The sequence below is a fragment of the Pseudorca crassidens genome, chromosome 18 (genome assembly GCF_039906515.1).
Source record: "Pseudorca crassidens isolate mPseCra1 chromosome 18, mPseCra1.hap1, whole genome shotgun sequence".
NCBI lineage: Eukaryota > Metazoa > Chordata > Mammalia > Artiodactyla > Delphinidae > Pseudorca > Pseudorca crassidens.
In genome coordinates this window covers 15304622-15324077 of record NC_090313.1, presented here as the reverse complement: position 1 = coordinate 15324077, position 19456 = coordinate 15304622, and the positions used below count along the sequence as shown (strand labels likewise).

The 19456-nt window shown below is 43.9% G+C and overlaps 1 protein-coding gene across 1 annotated transcript in view; it reads left to right on the top strand.

The window, feature by feature from the left end:
* LOC137211475 (ATP-binding cassette sub-family C member 4-like) overlaps positions 1-19456 on the top strand; it is a 173443-nt gene that overhangs the window by 64240 nt on the left and 89747 nt on the right. Inside the window, 6 exon segments of the mRNA XM_067713976.1 lie at positions 1880-1936; positions 6995-7223; positions 8024-8061; positions 8352-8436; positions 9578-9782; positions 10698-10844. Of these exon segments, the coding sequence (XP_067570077.1) occupies positions 1880-1936; positions 6995-7223; positions 8024-8061; positions 8352-8436; positions 9578-9782; positions 10698-10844 (761 nt within the window).

Here is a 19456-nt window from a genome sequence, read left to right as displayed (position 1 = left end):
ACCTTCAGGGACTGTCGGCGGGTAATTTTGAATTAAGGAGAAACAGTTCCATGAAAAGCTTTAGTACTAAGACTGAAGACGGGTTTACTCAGTTTAGAAACTTAGGTACGAAAGCTGAACTAACACATGTCAAAGGGAAGAATGAATCCCTTTGGACATAATGGAGCGATGGTGTATGTGTCTACGTCCTGAGCTCTCACTTCTGATCGCAGACCCAGTGTCCAGCGTGTCCCCTTAGGACTTTTCTGTCCTGAGTCCAGAGCACATGACCGCTCGTGGGTTAGGAGGAGTGCAGGCGGGGCTGACGTGTACTGAGCGGATTGGTGGTTTGGTTTCTCAGAACATGTGGGTGAGTTGTCATTGGCCGTGTTTGACATGAAGACACTGAGGTGTAGTAGCTTGTCCGACGCTGTCAGGCTCGTGAGAGGGACTGAGCTGCAGTCTGCTGCCTCCAGACTCTGCACCTGGCTCACTCAGCAGGCTGAGCTGTGGCCCAGGTCCCTGAGGTTTGCTCTGCGAGGGGCTCGGGCACCCAGGGTACACGCCTGGAGCCCTGCCTGTGGTCACCGGGGCCCCGGACCCAGCTACTCGCTTCCCTGGAGGGGTCGTCGGCCCTTGTGGGATGAGCCTGGGGCTGAGTCCCTAGGGGTCTGCATTTAAAACGTGGAGCAGTCTGGGGGGGTTACTGTAAACACACACGTAAGGTTGGATACCGAGGGTGTTTGTTGGGCCGCACCCCGCAGCCTGCAAGGCCTGTGTTTGCCCAGCTTAGACCTAAGAAAGAGCCCGGAGTCAGCGACGGAGACACGGATGGTTCAGTGGCCACGGCGAGCTTCCATGTCTGAAGCAAGGTCCTGGAGGGACACCCCACCGTGTGTGGTGGACACGGCAGCAGTCTGGGTTCCTGGCGGGGAGGCGGGGGAGAGGGAAGATGACCAGTTACAGGGGAATTGACCTCAGGCTGGCTCGTCGGTTACCATGGGAACCAGGGAAGGAGCACACCCCTCACTGCCCCTCTGGTAAGCATAGTGGAGCGTCCTGATCTAAAGCTAGAACAGTCATTAGCTGGGGCCTGGGGCAAGTGTGTAGGAAGGTCAGTCGTGTGATTGGGGTGTAGGTGAAACAGGCACTGAGCAAGCAGGGGATGTACAGAGAGCAAGAGAACAGCCATCTCGGGGGGCCTGACCACACAGGGGTCTTGGCTATAGAGAATTGCTATGTCTTTGAGCTGCTGGATAATTTCCACTGTGACTTGTGCCGTTTGGATTCTGTTCTTTCATTTTCATATTTGGAAGGTGTTCAGTCCTAATGAAAAAGGATTTGCTTCCTGGACGGGACTGGGAATGTCGTAGAGACTGACGGAGGCCACGCTAGCATTCATTTTCTATCTAATATTATCTGGGAAGAAGTGTCTAGAAAACGCACTCTGGCAAAGGTTACCAAAAACCTGTTCATTTTTTTGTTGTTAATATGTACATTATATGTCACAAATAATCAGAAAACTAAGAAAAATGTACCCATTTTTATATGACACAAATCCGTCTTCTCCCATTCCCACAAGGTGATAAAATAGTGTTTTGGTTCAGTCAAGTTTTGGAATCTCAGTATTGCTCAGTTGTTTTTCATTATGAAACATGTAAGTAATTGTTAAGCTGAGTCTTTGAAAGAAAAAAACCTTAGCTGTCGGTGCCTCTTTCACTGGATGGCTTTTTAGAATTTTTTAGCAGAGCTAGATTCAAGTTTGCTGCTGAATGAATTTGAGGCCTAGTCAGAATCATTGGCTTATATTTATATTCAGTTTGTATTGTTTATACTGGTATTTAAACTACACATCTTTGACTGCTGTGTTGTCTTTGTCTCATTATGTTTCCAAATACAGGTTTTCAGCTTGGAGCACCCCACTAACGTGCTTTTGCACGCTGTACCTTTTACATTTGTAGGTGTGTTTGTCAAGCCTTGTATCAGAAGATCGCAATACTAGGGACTCATCAGTCGCAGTACCTAAAAGCTGCAAGTCAGATTCTGGTATTGAAAGATGTAAGTGGCTTCTAGAAGCCTGTGGAACTTGCTAGCACTCAGGTGTGTGGAAGGCCACACCTCCCAGCAGGTCACTCTCCTTGAGTTCATGGTAAACAGCCTCTTCTCCCTCAGTTTTATGCCCCCTTCTTCTCAGAGCTGGTATTCGTGCCTTTGAGGATGAATCCGAAGACCTGTAGAAATGTCACTGTTACACCCTAGGCCACATACACCCTAACGTATGTGAAAGTGCTGCTGCAGAGTTACTGAATTATCACTGTTCTAGTGAAATTTATTAAGGGTAACGATGCTATTTTATTTAGAACTGTTTGTGTCCCCTTTCCACAACTTAAGTCAAAGAGTATTAGTATTTGGAAATTAGAGATACTAAGACCTGTTTGTATCCATGTGATTGTCATGCTTGCTTTGCCTGAAGAGTACCTTCCATTAACACCCGAAGGGAGGTGAGCACCCCAGTCAGAGACGCCCACGCTGCTGCTGTAGCCAGTTGCTGGTCTCACTGCCCCACACCCGTGAGAGCCTGTGCGGCGGTAGGACAAGGCCTTGCCTTCGTGGGGCTTCTGTTCTTATGGGGACAGATGTGATGAAAGAGAGAGGGGGTGGGGCTGATATCCTGACTCTCTGGGGAGCTGGTGCCTCTCGGGCCTGAGGGACATGAAGGTGCGGGCCATCCAGGCACCTGGGGGAGGGGGGGTCCTAAGGAAGGAGCTGAGCTGGCAGGTTGGAGGAATGGCAGGAAGGCCAGGGTGTCTGAGGAGAGGGTGCAGGGAGCCGTGGAGGGCGCTGGTCTCTGAGCAGTGGGCGGCGGGCCAGGAAGTGGGATGGAAGCCACTGGACGGTCCAGAGCAGGGGAGTGATGTGGTCTGACGTGAGATTTAAAAGATTCCTCTGGGGCTTCCCTGGTGGCGCAGTGGTGGAGAGTCCGCCTGCCGATGCAGGGGACACGGGTTCGTGCCCCAGTCCGGGAAGATCCCACATGCCGCGGAGCGGCTGGGCCCGTGAGCCATGGCCGCTGGGCCTGCGCGTCCGGAGCCTGTGCTCCGCGACGGGAGAGGCCGCAGCGGTGAGAGGCCCGCGTACAGAAAAAAAAAAAAAAAAAAAAGATTCCTCTGATGTTCGCTGGCGGGGCGACAGCAAAACTGTTAGAAGTCTCAGTACAGTTGAGAAGACAGAGGTGTGGGCTCAGGCTAGTGTGTCAGTTTCAGGAGCTGCCATAACAAAGTACTGCAAACTGGGCAGCGTAAAGCAACAGAAATGTATCTTCTCACTGCTCTGGAGGCTGCAAGTCCCAAATCAAGGTGCTGGCAGGGCCGTGCGCTCCCTGAAGGCTCTAGGGGAGAATCCTCCCTTCCAGCCTCTGGGCTTCACCGGCCTTCCTTGGGGTTCCTTGGCTTATAGCTGCAGGACTGTAGTCTCTGCCTCTGATGTCACGTGGCCATTGTCCCCATGTCTGTCTGAGTCTCTGCTCTTCTCAGAAGGACATCAGTCATATTGGATTTAGGGCCACCCTACTCAATATGACCTCATCTTAACTTGATTACATCTGCAAAGACCCTATTTCCAAATAAGGTCCTTTACAGGTGTCATGTTTATAGCTTGAACGTATCTTTATTTTGGAGGGGGGGCGCCATTCAACCCACAGCTCCTAGCATGGTTAGGGGTGGACTGGAGATTAGTGAGAATTTTTTGGACTTGGTGGTGGTTTGATGCTTCACTCCTCGGCTTGTTTGCCTCTGTGCCTGAGCACCTCCATCCTTAACCACCGTCTGTTCCAACAGGCCCTTGGTAAACTTCCTGACTCATCAAATGAATTTCTGCTCCAAGTAAGATATTAAATTAAAATGCAGAACCTCTACCTCTGTAGTAGCAGTTCCATGGTCAGCTCTCCTCTACTCCTCCAGGAATGGGGGGCTCATCTCTCAAACTTGAGAGCAGTGGATTTCACGCGCAGAGGGGGTGATACTAGTGTATAAAACCCCAGCACTGGCACTATTATGAGCACGAATCAGTGGGCAGAATAACCTATTCAGCCAGTCCCTGGATGTTTTAGGGACCCCTTATTGCTTCTTTTGAGGACACTACCCTCAATTTTACTACTATCAGAACAACCATTTGTCCACTGGTGAGCACCCCTGGGTGAGTTGGGGTCCATCCTTACTGTTTGTCTGGTCCCTCTCTCACAGCAGAGAGGGGATGACTGCTCTCTCGTCCCCTCAGAATTATCAGTGATTGGCTGCCCAGTAAAATTGCTGTCTTTGTACTATTAGTTGTTTCCTTGTGCATCTTACAGATACTAAGTGGAAAGTGATAATTTCATCAAATAAGGTGTATGAATTTTACCTCCCAAGTGGAACTAGAAACAGTGTATCGTGAATAATTTTCTGATTCTGCAGTGTCAGGTGGTACCCAGAGGCTTCACTGGGCTTCTCCTAGTGGACCACCTCAGGGGATAGAACGAGAGGGGTACCAGCTGGGGTCGTGGGCCACCTTCTTTACCTGACCTATCTTAACCAGACATACCCTACTTTAATTAGTTTTTCATCCTGGGGTTTTGCCCAATATTTTGTTTGCTACTGAGTGAATCAGCTGAGTCTTGTTTCATGGGGTCAGAAAATAGTGAAAACATCTGCACGTTATTTTATATAACTTTGTAAGGGAGGGAAACTGCAATGATGTGTCACACGTGTTCAAAGAAAACGATGAGATCGGCTGTAGCGTAAGCAGCTGCCTGATGTGGGGAAGCCTGGTTGACTGCTTGTGATGGGTGTGATCGATTCTGGCTTAGGTTTTGGTTTGCTGGCACAGGCTGCCAAGGCATTAGAGCCACCCCGGTCTCATGGCCTCCTTGTTTATGAGCTGTTTCATCAGCTGGAATATTGAATTTTCAGTTGGGAACTTCCTGTGTTTGTGGGGCAGTTGTGAAGACCATGTAGACGCAGCTCGTGGGTTCTCCGTCCAGGGCTGGTTCCCACATCGCTCGTCTCAGCAGGGCCCGTGATACTATGACAGTGGTCAGCGAAGATCTGATGAGTGACCCTTACCTATGCAGATGCGCTCATGCCCACCTCTGGGTCAGTCTTAAGTTTCTTTCCTGGAATATCCTTCCCAATTGACTGTTTTTTTAAATCCTGCTTGTCACGTGAGGCTTCTTTCAATTTCCGTGTTGTCTAAACAGACTGTGTTGATAATATCACCAGCCTCTGTGCTTTTTGATTCCGAAGTGCCCGCGGTAGTTATGTCAATGGCCTCCGTTTTTAACACACGAGCACACGTTTCTTTCACCTCCCCCAGTACCTAACACAGGGTTTGGCAGAGATCTGGATGCTCAGTTCTGCTTCGAGTTGGAGTAGGTTCGTCAACCAGAATTCCAAACCTAAGGATCATTTTCTTTGGAAAATCATAATTTAAGACCAGTTAACTTTTCTTGATTAGTATTTAGAATAGATTAGTATTATCGAATGCAAATGTATTCCTCTCAAATTCTTTCTTTTAGGGCAAGATAGTGCAAAAGGGGACTTACACTACATTTCCGAAATCTGGGGTAGATTTTGAAGATATCCTTTTAAAGAAGGTGAACGAGCAGGCTGAACTGTCTCCAGTTCCAGGAACTCCCACTCTGAGGAATCAGACCTCTGAGTCCTCAGTTTGGTCTCAACAGTCTTCCAGACCCTCGCTGCAAGGTGCCGCTCCAGAGGACCAAGATGTGAGTTTCTCATCCTGCAAACGCCCTGGTCTGTCCACTCTTGGTGGACCTACGGACCTTCAGTCTGCTCTGCTCATGACATCTTTGTTTGTCTCAAAGTAGATCCTAAGTTTCCAAGGCCTTATTCCACGGAATTGGTAGAATTAAATTGCTCCCTGAATGGGGTTCTCCCTTGGGTGTAGGATGGAGAATCTTATGGAGATCAGTAGTGGGTGTGCTGCTATGAATTTCTGGGTGTATGTGGCTCACACTGATAGGAGAACTCTTCAGTTTACCATAGTTACATCCTCCTTGCTCTGCTGGCTCCTGGCTTCCTTTATGCATCTAGAGGCGTAATGTTAAGACCTCCTTACATGGAGTCCTGCTGTGGCCCAGATTAAATCAGCTCCTTTCTGTGTGTTAACTGGCACTGTAGGTGACTCATGGTATTATTTTGCCCCCTTGTCAGGTAGTCTGTGATGGGCCAGAGGTAGCCTGTGCAAAGGACCTGACACACAACAGACAGTTTGGAATTAGTTCCCATCTTCCTTTCTGACCATTCAAGACCAAACCGCATCTTATCCACCTTCAATCCCAGTGGCCAGCACAGAGCCCAGGACATCCTTGGCTCCTGTGACTCTATAATGCATTCTAAGTCCTCCAGACAGAAAGGCACTAGATCTCCCTTAAAAACATACACAGGTGTTCCTCGATATCCAAACCCTCACTATTCAAACCCAGGATCCTGGATGATTCTGATAAGTATTTAGATTAGTCCCGCACATTCCAAACTCAGGAATCCCTCTCTGAAATTCAGGAACCAGGTGGATTCTGATCATATGCTGCTCCCCTGCTATCCAAACTCACATGTCTCCAGCTCACCGTGTGAACTCAGTTTACTGTATTTGGCTAGTATCTTGAGCCCCAAGTATGTTTTATGTTTCCATCTTTGAGTGACACAAATAATCTAGAGGGATACACTAGCGCCATGTCATTTAGTGTGTTGTTTTGGAACAAGCTTCTGCATTTATACTTGAATCAGGTATGTTGTGTGTGTGCTGAGGGCCGTGATCGGTTTAAAGCAAAGCCACCCAACAGTGAATAACTTTGTGCAAATGATGTTTCCTTGTTTCTAATAGATTCCTAGGAATAGGATGGCTGGGTCCAAGGGTGAATGCATGCCTGGTTTTGCTAGATAGTTCCGCATCCTTCTCTGTAGGAGATGGACCATCTTGCACTCCTACCAGCGTATGAGATGTGTCTGTTTTTCCACAGCTTTGCAATGGAGCGAATTGTTGAACTTCTAGAATTCGGGGGTTCATTATTTAAAATTTTGTCTCTCACTGTCATTTTTGCCTCGCAGACTGAGCATATACAGGTTACACTACCACTGGAGAGCTATTCGGAGGGAAGAGTTCACTTTAAGACCTACATGAATTGCTTCACAGCCGGTGCTCACTGGCTTACCATCACTTTCCTTCTTCTGGTAAACATCGCAGCTCAGGTAAGTAAGGACATTTATTGTGGTTTGTGCCCTCAACTTGATATATATGTACTATTTATACTGTATTTATTTTATTATTATTTTTAATATGTGTATTAAGAGATTTATTTCAAAGAATTGACTCATGAGACTGTGGGATCTAGCTGGGTGAATATGAAATCAGTAAGGCAGGCCTGTGGGCTGATTCAGGCCGCTGACCCTGCAGTCTTGAGGGAGAATTTCTTCCTTTTCCAAGAATCCTCAGGTTTTCCTGTTAAGGCCGTTGACTGCCTGGATGAGGCCCACCACATTGTTGAGGGTGATCTCCTTTACTTAAGTTGACTGACTGTAGATGTGAACCACATCTACAAAATACCTTCACAGCAACATCTAGCCGAGTGTTTGGTTGAGTCACTGGAGACTGGCCTGGCCAAGCTGACACAGAAAACTGACCGTCACAGTACCTGTCAAGCGTTTTTCCTTCAAAAAATCCTGACATTTACACTATTACTACTTCATTTTGCAGTCCACTTGGATTTGCATTGAAATGCGTTATCTGTGCGGAGCAAAGTAAGTGAGGCTTTCTGGTATTACATAGGCATGATAGAGAGCTTTTAGGAAAGAAAGGATGTCTTTTAGAGATTTTAACATGTCACATGCCCTTCCCTGACCTGTGGTTCTCTGGGGTGTGGGGCTTGCCCTGACCTGAGCTGGAAGGACCGCCTCCGTTCTCTGGAGCCTTTCCATCGCCCATTCTAGTGAGTGGGGTTTGGAGGGGGTCAGTCATGTCAGTGTTTGAGTGATTGTTGTTCCTGCTCCAGGTTGCCTACGTCCTTCAGGATTGGTGGCTTTCATACTGGTGAGTGATTCCTGGTCTGACCCAAAGTGTTGTAAAATCAAGAAGAAGCCGCAGTTTCCCACAGAGTCGGGGGAGAGGTGGGGCTTGTTCAGCCCCCTCTTCTGATCCTCACGTAGTTTCCCTGCTGTCATGATTCAAACTCAGTCTTTATAAGGTAGATGGACACAGGGCCTTGTGAGCTGGGAACCATTTTCCAGCATAAAACGCATCTTCCAAATTGAGGGGTTTTTTTGGTTATTTATCTAAATTCTATCCATAGCACAATATTTTTTTTCTTCCCTGTTCCACAGGGCGAGTGGACAGAGTACACTGTATGCCATGGTGTATGGAAAAGGAAACCTGATTGAGGTGCCTGATCCTAACTGGTACTTTACAGTTTGTTCAGGTGAAATCGAGTAATCTGGTCTATTATACAAGAGTCTGAGGTGCTTACAATGAGCCTGTGTGAGCAACTAGGGCTTCCAGGAGTAATTTAGTAATGTCTTAGCGGGTTAAGAGTCTGAGTTGCATTTACTCTGTGAATTAGTTAGAATGATTATTTTAAAAATCTACTAGAACAAAGAGGTTAAGTGAAGACTCTTAATTTGCTCTGTACTGGATTTTGGAAGTTAAACCAGGATTGCACATTCAGAAAACCAGCCACTATGGAAGTGTGTGGCTATTGTCTATTCTAGTAAGTTGCTTTAGCTAAATCTTATTTCATTAGATGGATGGGCAAGAGGATTAGAAACAGATCCCCGCCGTGTGGTTCAGATTGTTCCAATTCTGTCTGAATAAAACCTGGCTTTTATTGAACTTGGATGAATCCTTTGGCAGCAAGGGCCCCCAAACAAAAGCATTATTTCCTCACAGGTAGGCAAAGCCCCTTTTCACCATACCGCTCATCTCTTGGGCTTCACTAATTACTTAAGAGGGAAGCTAAGCAGGGAGAAATCCAGTGTCTGGGAACTAGGATTGCTTCTCTTTTCTTACCTTGAAATTACAATGTTATCGTGTCCGCAACTGTGTGATTAATTTACCATCTGGCTTGCTAGACTAATATTAACACGGCTCTCTGCTTTCCAAAGAGTGCTTAGAATATATGTAGTGTTACATACTTTTTAGAGGAAATACTCATCTAAAATATTAAATATTCCCATGGGAAACCCTCATACAAACTTTCTGCAGAGAACCCACTCATTGAAATTCGGTGCTTATTGTGTTGATCTCTTGCTAAGAAACCTAAATCCATTAGTTGTTTACCTTCTGAATTGGTGGACTATGGGAACTTGAAGAAGAAAGGGAATCTGTTATACATTCACATAGGATGATGGGCTAAGGCAAATGCATGTTGATGGAATTCAGGAATTTGAGCAGCTTTCAGAGTTGAAATAAGCGATGTGTCAGCTGGAGGGGAGAAAAAAAGTACTTGATGGAATATTTATTATAGAAGTTATGTCCACTCTCTTTAGCATTGTCAGTTCAAGAGATGTTAGGGCTATTTTAATTTTTTTTTTTTTTTTTTTGCGGTACGCAGGCCTCTCACTGTTGTGGCCTTTCCCCTTGCGGAGCACAGGCTCCAGACACAGGCTCAGCGACCATGGCTCACGGGCGCAGCCGCTCCGCAGCATGTGGGATCTTCCCGGACTGGGGCACGAACCTGTGTCCCCTGCATTGGCAGGCAGACTCTCAACCACTGCGCCACCAAGGAAGCCCTATTTTAATTTTTATATGCATAGCAGGTACTGATTTATGTTGTTAATAAAATATAAGTTTAAGTGATTATGTTCATTTCCAAATGCTTCACATTTCTATAAAACACTTAGAGATTAGTTGCTCATTTAATTATGTCATGTTAAAATATAATTTGTATTTTCTTGCAATTCAGTTATTTAAGAGATTTTCTGCTTGCAACTTAATGTGATGTTTTCATACTCTTTAAAGCTACTTGGGCATGGAATTAACTACTTTATGTGGAATTAAATTTCGATGTAAATTTACCATTTACAAGGAAACGGTAAATCATTTCTCCTGTTCCCTGTTAATTCATGATGGTACCAAAGCATTCCTCAATTTTAGATTATGGGACATGTTTTAATTAATAAGATTTGAAATACGGAAAAAGGAAGATCAACTACTTTTTATGTGAATTTTTGCTCCGGACGCGCAGGCCCAGCGGCCATGGCTCATGGGCCTAGCCTCTCCACGGCATGTGGGATCTTCCCGGACCGGGGCACAAACCCATGTCCCCTGCATCGGCAGGTGGACTCTCAACCACTGCACCACCAGGGAAGCCCATCAACTACTTTTTATAATTTTCTTTCTTCTGAGTTTTTATTAGAACTTGTAATTGAATTAGGAAAGCATAGAATGAAATTGTGGTTTATACATGATTTTTTTTTCCCATGTGGTTTCTGTTTAATGAGAGGAACATAGTGATTTTTATATTCTTCCTTAAATGTATCTTGTGAATGTATTAAACTGTTAAAAATAATCCATTATATATATAAATTTATTCTATATTCTATTTATGAATTTATATATAAATTATATTTATAGAATAAAATACATAATATCTTTATAAACTGCCTGCCATGCTTTAGCATCATGGAAGGAAAGGCAGAGATCTTGTGCTGAATGATGTTTCTTTATTTCAGTTCTAACTGTAGGTACTGTCCTTTTCGGCATCACAAGATCTCTGTTGATATTCTGCGTTCTTGTTAATTCTTCACAAATTTGGCACAACAAAATGTTGGAGTCCATTTTGAGAGCTCCGGTATTGTTCTTTGATAGAAATCCAATAGGTAAGTCGGACGCCAAGTTTCTCAGCATATGTCTTGTTAATGCATTTAGTGCCTGATTACATTTGATATTTGAAATTGGAGGAGATTCTTGGGAGAAAATCACTGTGCACGTTGATCCATCTTGTACAAAAAGCTTTACTGATATTTTTTTCCTACCAGAGAAAATCTGAATTTAAGATCATATAAGCTTTTATTCCAATTTATGTGTATGTGGAAAGATAAATGAACGTTCACTTTGCAGAATGATTTAGGAATCTATTTTTTGTGTGGTGTATGAAACACCCTACACTCGATACAGATGTGTTTCAAAGTTGTTGAAGAGTTGCTAAAACATTGGCTGTGTCACATAGTGTTAAGCTAGGTTGTCCCCTCGGAAGGAACTTCTTACAAAGAATCTCTACACGAGACAGGCTGTGTGTTTCTTTCTTTCATTTCCCATCCATTTCTGGGGTCACAGTGCTCTGACATGTGCCTATACTTTGAGGTTTACCTAAAATGGTAATGAGAGTGGTTCAAGATGGCAGAGTAGAAGGTCGTGTGCTTACTACCTCTTGTGAGAGCACCGTAATCACAACTAACTGCTGAACAGTCATTGACAGGAAGACACTGGAACTCACCAAAAAAGATACCCCACATCCAAAGACAAAACAAGCCACAGTGAGATGGTAGGAGGGGCGCAATCACAGTAAAATCAAATCCCATTACCGCTGGGTGAGCAACTCACAAACTGGAGAACAGCTATAACACAGAAGTCCACCCACTGGAGTGAAGGTTCTAAGCCCTACGTCAGGCTTCCCAACCTGGGGGTCCAGCAATGGGAGCAGGAATCCCCAGAGAATCAGACTTTGAAAGCTAGCGGGATTTGACTGCAGGACTTCGATGGGACAGGGGAAACAGATACTCCACACTTGGAGGGCACACACAAAGTAGTGTGCACAACAGGACCCAGGGGAAGGAGCAGTGACCCCATAGGAGACTGAACCAGACCTACCTGCTAGTGTTGGAGGGTCTCCTGCAGAGGCAGGGGGTGGCTATGGCTCACCGTGGGGACAAGGGCACTGGCAGCAGAAGTTCTGGGAAGTACTCATTGGTGAGAGCCCTCCTGGAGTCCACCATTAGCCCCACCAAAGAGCCTGTAGTCTTCACTGCTGGGTTGTCTCAGGCCAAACAACCAGCAGGGAGGGAACTCAGCCCCGCCAATCAGCAGACAAGCAGATTAAAGTTTTACTGAGCTCTGCCCACCCGAGCAACAGCCAGCTCTACCCACCACCAGTCCCTCCCATCAGGAAGCTTGTACAAGCCTCTTAGATAGCCTCATCCACCAGGGCAGACAGCAGAAGCAAGAGCTACAGTCCTGCAGCCTGTGGAACGAAAACCATAATCATAGAAATGTAGACAAAATGAAAAGGCAGAGGACTATATCCCAGTTGAAGGAACAAGATAAAACCCCAGAGAAACAGCTAAATGAAGTGGAGATAGGCAACCTTTCAGAAAAAGAATTCAGAATAATGGTAGTGAAGATGATCCAGGACCTTGGAAAAAGAATAGAGGCAACGATTGAGAAGATGCAAGAAATATTTAACAAAGACCTAGAAGAACTAAAGAACAAACAAACAGGGATAAACAATACAATAACAGATGAAAAACACACTAGAAGGAATCAATAGTAGAATAACTGACGCAGAAGAACGGATAAGTGACCTGGAAGACAGAATGGTGGGAATCACTGCTGCGGAACAGAATAAAGAAAAGAGAAATGAAGACGGCCTAAGAGACCTCAGGGACAACATTAAACACACCAACATTCGCGTTATAGGGGGCCCAGAAGGAGAAGAGAGGGGGAAAGGACCTGAGAAAATATTCAAAGAGATTATAGTCAAAAACTTCCCTAGGGCTTCCCTGGTGGCGCAGTGGTTGAGAATCTGCCTGCCGATGCAGGGGATACGGGTTTGTGCCCCGGTCTGGGAAGATCCCACATGCCGCGGAGCAGCTGGGCCCGTGAGCCATGGCCACTGAGCCTGCACATCTGGAGCCTGTGCTCCGCAATGGGAGAGGCCACAACAGTGAGAGGCCCGCGTACCGCAAAAAGAAAAAAAAAAAAGAAAACTTCCCTAGCATGGGAAAGGAAATAGCTACCCAAGTCCAGGAAGCGCAGAGAGTCCCAAGCAGGATAAACCCAAGCAGAAACATGCCGAGACACATAGTAATCAAACGGACAAAAATTAAAGACAAAGAAAAATTATTAAAAGCAGCAAGGGAAAAATGACAAATAACATACAAGGGAACTCCCGTAAGGTTAACAGCTGATTTCTCAACAGAAACTCTGCAAGCCAAGAGGGAGTGGCACGATATATTTAAAGTGATGAAAGGGAAGAACTTCAACCAAGAATACTCTACCCAGCAAGGATCTCATTCAGATTCGACAGAGAAATCAGAAGTGTTACAAACAAGCAAAAGCTAAGAGAATTCAGCACCACCAAACCAGCTCTACAACAAATGCTAAGTGGGAAACACAAGAGAAGAAAAGGATCTACAAAAACAAACCGCCCAAAATTAAGAAAATGGTAATAGAAACATACATATTGGCAATTACCTTAAATGTGAATGGGTTAAATGCTCCAACCAAAAGACACAGGCTCATAAAATGGATACAAAAACAAGACTGTAGACAGTATATATTCTGTCTATAAGAGACCCACTTCAGACCTAGAGACACATACAGACTGAAAGTGAGGGGATGGAAAAAGATATTCCATGCAAGTGGAAATCACAAGAAAGCTGGAGTAGCAATACTCATATCAGATAGAATAGACTTTAAAATAAAAAATGTTACAAGAGACAAGGAAGGACCCTATATAATGATCAAGGGATCAATCCAAGAAGGTATAACAATTATAAATATATATGCACCCAACATAGGAGCACCTCAATACATAAGGCAAATGCTAACAGCTATAAAAGAGGAAATCGACAGTAACACAATAATAGTGGGGACTTTAACAGCTCACTTACACCAATGGACAGATCATCAAGACAGAAAATTAATAAGGAAACACAGGCTTTAAATGACACAATAGACCAGATAGATTTAATTGATATTTATGGGATATTCCATCCGAAAACAGCAGATTACACTTTCTCAAGTGCACACGGAACATTCTCCAGGATAGATCACATCTTGGGTCACAAATCAAGCCTCAGTAAATTTAAGAAAATCGAAATCGTATCGAGCATCTTTTCTGACCACAGTGCTATGAAATTAGAAATAAATTACAGGAAGAAGACCATAATGAATGTGAACAAATGGAGGCTTAACAATATGCTACTAAATAACCAAGAAATCACTAAAGAAATTCAAGAGGAATTCAAAAAATACCTAGAGACAAATTACAATGAAAACATGATGATCCAAAACCTATGGGATGCAGCAAAAGCAGTTTGAAGAGGGAAGTTTATAGCAATACAATTCTACTGCAAGAAACATGAAAAATCTCAAATAAACAACCTAACCTTACATCTAAAGGAACTAGAGAAAGAAGAACAAACAAAACCCAAAGTTAATAGAAGGAAAGAAATCATAAAGATCAGAGCAGAAGTAAATGAAATAGAAACAAAGAAAACAGTAACAAAGATCAATGAAGCTAAAAGCTGGTTCTTTGAGAAGATAAACAAAATTGATAAATGTTTAGCCAGACTCATCAAGAAAAAGAGGGAGAGGACTCAAATCAATAAAATTAGAAATGAAAAAGGAGAAGTTACAATGGACACCACAGAAATACAAAGCATCATAAGAGACTACTACAGGCAACTCTGTGCCAATAAAATGGGCAACCTGGATGAAATGGACAAATTCTTGGAAAGGTATAACCTTCCAAGACTGAACCAGGAAGAAATAGAAAATATGAACAGACCAATCACAAGTAATGAAATTGAAACTGTGATTAAAAATCTTCCAACAAACAAAAGTCCAGGACCAGGGGGCTTCCTAGGTGAATTCTATCAAACATTTAGAGAAGAGCTAACACCCATCCTTCTCAAACTCTTCCAAAAAAGTTGCAGAGGAAGGAACACTCCCAAACTCATTCTACAAGGCCACCATCACCCTGATACCAAAACCAAAGATACTATAAAAAAGGAAAATTACAGACCAATATCACTGATGAATATAGATGCAAAAATCCTCAACCAAATACTAGCAAACAGAATCCAACAACACATTAAAAGGATCATACACTGTGTCAAGTGGGATTTATCCCAGGGATGCAAAGATTCTTCAATATATGCAAATCAATCAATGTAATACACCATATTAACAAATTGAAGTATAAAAACCATATGATCATCTCAGTAGATGCAGAAAAAGCTTTTGACAAAATCCAACACCCATTTATGATAAAAACTCTCCAGAAAGTGGGCATAGAGGGAACCTACCTCAACATAATAAAGGCCATATATGACAAACCTACAGCCAGCAATCATACTAATGGGGAAAAGCTGAAAGCATTTTCTCTAAGATCAGGAACAAGACAAGGATGTCCACTCTTGCCACTATTATTCAACATAGTTTTGGAAATCCTAGCAACGGCAATCAGAGAAGAAAAAGAAATAAAAGGAATACAAATTGGAAAGAAGAAGTAAAACTGTCACTGTTTGCAGATGTCATGATACTATACATAGAAAGTCCTAAAGATGCCACCAGAAAACTACTAGAGCTAAGCAATGAATTTGGTAAAGTTGCAGGATACAAAATTAATGCATAGAGATTTCTTGCATTCCTATACACCAACAACAAAAGATCAGAAAGAGAAATTAAAGAAACAATCCGATTCACCATTGCAATGAAAAGAATAAAATACCTAGGAATAAACCTACCTAAGGAGGTAAAAGACCTGTACTCAGAAAACTATAAGACACTGATTAAAGAAATCAAAGATGACACAAACAGATGGAGAGATATACCATGTTCTTGGATTGGAAGAATCAATATTGTGAAAATGACTATACTACCCAAATCAATCTACAGATTCAATGCAATCCCTATCAAATTACCAATGGCATTTTTTAAAAATAAATGTATTTTATTTATTTATTTATTTATTTGGCTGCATTGGGTCTTCATTTCTATGCGAGGGCTTTCTCTAGTTGCGGCGAGTGGGGGCCACTCTTCATCGCGGTGCACGGGCCTCTCACTGTCGCGGCCTCTCCTGTTGCGGAGCACAGGCTCCAGATGCACAGGCTCAGTAGTTGCGGCGCACGGGCTTAGCTGCTCCGTGGCATGTGGGATCTTCCCAGACCAGGGCTCGAACCCGTGTCCCCTGCATTGGCAGGCAGATTCTCAACCACTGCACCACCAGGGAAGCCCACCAAGGGCATTTTTTACAGAACTAGAACAAAACATCTTAAAGTTTATATGGAGACAAAAAAGACCCCACATAGCCAAAGCAATCTTGAGGGGAAAAAATGGAGCTGGAGGAATCAGACTCCCTGACTTCAGACTATACTACAAAGCTACAGTAATCAAGACAATATGGTACTGGTACAAAAACAGAAATATAGATCAATGGAACAGGATAGAAAGCCCAGAGATAAACCCATGCACCTATGGTCAACTAATCTATGACAAAGGAGGCAAGGATGGACAATGGAGAAAATACAGTCTCTTCAGTAAGTGGTGCTGGGAAAATTGGACAGCTACATGTTAAAGAATGAAATTAGAACACGCCCTAACACCATACACAAAAATATACTCAGAATGGATTAGAGACCTAAATGTGAGACCAGACACTATAAAATTCTTACAGGAAAACATAGGAAGAACACTCTTTGACTTAAATCACAGCAAGATTTTTTTTGACCCACCTCCTAGAATAATGGAAATAAAAGAAAAATAAACAAATGGAAGCTAATGAAACTGAAAAGCTTTTGCACAGCACAAAAAGCTATAAACAAGACGAAAAAACAACCCTCAGGATGGGAGAAAATATTTGCAAACGAACCAACGGACAAAGGATTAATCTCCAAAATATATAAACGGCTCATGCAGCTCAATATCAAAACAACAAACAACCCAATCAAAAAATGGGATGAAGACCTAAGTAGACATTTCTGCAAAGAAGACATACAGATGGCCAAGAGGCACATGAAAAGCTGCTCAACATCACTAATTATTAGAGAAATGCAAATCAAAAGTACAATGAGGTATCACCTCACACTAGTTAGAATGGGCATCATCAGAAAATCTACAAACAACAAATGCTGGAGAGGGTGTGGTGAAAAGGGAACCCTCTTGCACTGTTGGTAAGAATGTAAATTGATACAACCACTATGGAGAACAGTATTGAGGTTCCTTAAAAAACTAAAAATAGAATTACCATATGACCCAGCAATCCCACTACTGCGTATATACCCAGAGAAAACCGTAATTCACAAAGACACATGCACCCCAATGTTCATTGCAGCACTCTTTACAATATCCAGGTCATGGAAGCAACCTAAGTGTCCATCGACAGACGAATGGATAAAGAAGATGTGGTACATATATACAGTGGAATACTACTCAGTCATAAAAAGGAATGAAATTGGGTCATTTGTGTGGATGGACCTAGAGGCTGTTATACAGTGTGAAGCAAATCAGAAAGAGACAAACAAATATATATTAAAGCATATATGAGGAATCTAGAAAAATGATACAGATGAACTGGTTTGCAAGGCAGAAATAGAGACACAGATGTAGAGAATGAACGTATGGACACCAAGGGGGTAAAGCGGGGGGCGGGGGGAGGGTGGGATGAATTGGGAGGTTGGGATTGACACTAATATGTATAAAGTAGATAACTAATAAGAACCTGTTGTATAGCACAGGGAACTCTACTTCTCTGTATGGTAGAAACTAATACAACCCTGTAAAACAACTATACCCCAATTAAGAATAAAACCTTCAGTGACTGTGTACCATACGCCAAGCACTGTGCAGAGAGCGGCCTGAGCACTGATTGAGCAGCATCTTGGTCTGGGAGAAGCTCTGCATCCGCAGAAGGAGAGAAGCCATGGTGTGATGCGCCTGCCATCCTAGGAGAAAAGGGTAAATAGAACGTCTTCGGGAAGTTCACGGAATGATGCTAGATTTGGAAGCTGCCTGGAGATGATAGGGTTTGGACTCCACTTTCAGAGAAGAACAAGATACCGTTGTGGAGGAAGCTGCCAACCGGAGCTTAGAATCAGGGCCTTTAAGTACGGGGTATCCTAAGGAATAGTACGATGTTAAATTCATTAAATTCGTACGTTCTGACGTTAAAAAAATAAATAAAATGGTAATAAAAAATGAATTAAGATATAAGATTGGTAAAATGTAAACATCCTCTTCAATAAAATTAGCTCTATAGTTGTACCGTGGACTTTTGGTGACACGTAAGAGGCTTTGTGGCATGTAGCAGGTGGGTCTTCGGTAGTAAGTTTCTTGATCTGAGTGTCCCTCTAGGTTTCCCACTGAGTGTCCCTCTAGGTTTCCCACTGGTTGCTTCCTCCACCCTGAGGCCTTCCACCTGTCTTGCTTCGGAAGGTAGCCTCCTGACCTGGGTTCCTGTGAAGAGTTCGTTCATCAGCATACATGCCCACTCTGTTCAGTTGTTTAGACTCGTGATAAGGCCCAGAGTGGCTTTGTTTTTGCAGGTGATGATTGATAGCAACTGTCAAGGCAGGGATGTGGGCTGGAAGGAAGATGGGAGTGGCCTTGGCCTGGCCATCAACTAGCTGCGTGACCGAGGCCAAAGCAGATAGATACTCTTGGACACGCACATCTCAAGGCAGGATGTTGTCTGCCTTGGTTTAAAAGTATGGACTCTGGGGCTTCCCTGGTGGCGCAGTGGTTGAGAGTCCGCCTGCCGATGCAGGGGACACGGGTTCATGCCCTGGTCCGGGAGGATCCCACATGCCGCGGAGCGGCTGGGCCCATGAGCCATGGCCGTGGAGCCTGTGTGTCCGGAGCCTGTGCGTCCGGACCCTGTGCTCTGCAACGGGAGAGGCCACAACAGTGAGAGGCCCATGTACCGTAAAACTATGGACTCTGGAGCCAACTGCCTGAGTTCAGTCCTTGTTCTGGTTACTAATAGTGATAGCTGGTTATAGTTATGTTAATACTTACGTGCTAGTTACTTAAATTCTCTGTTTCTTGGTTTTCTTATCTGTAAAACGGGGATACTACTCACACCTACCTTATCTATATCTTAATATTGTAGACATTAAGCAGGTTCATATAGTCACAGTGCTTAGAACGTGGTCAGTGCCTAATGAGTCTTCGTGACACTGACTACGTGGTGTCTGGGAACTTCCTCTCCTGTGAAATGGGAATAACTGCTGCCCCTCCTGTTTCACAAGACTGTCGTGAGGATTAAATGAGACTGTTGAGGGCAGCATCTTGTGTGGATTTATTCAGCACATGTTGTTTAGTCCAGGCCCCGTGTGGAGCACAGGATGGTGAACTGCAGAGGCCCACACAGATCTCGTCTTACGAAGCCGTGGAGAGAAAGCAGTTGGAGGAGTACATGCTATTACAGCTGTGAAGTCCCTCCACTTTGTCAGTTAATGTGAAAACTACAGCCATAAAGGTGGGAGCA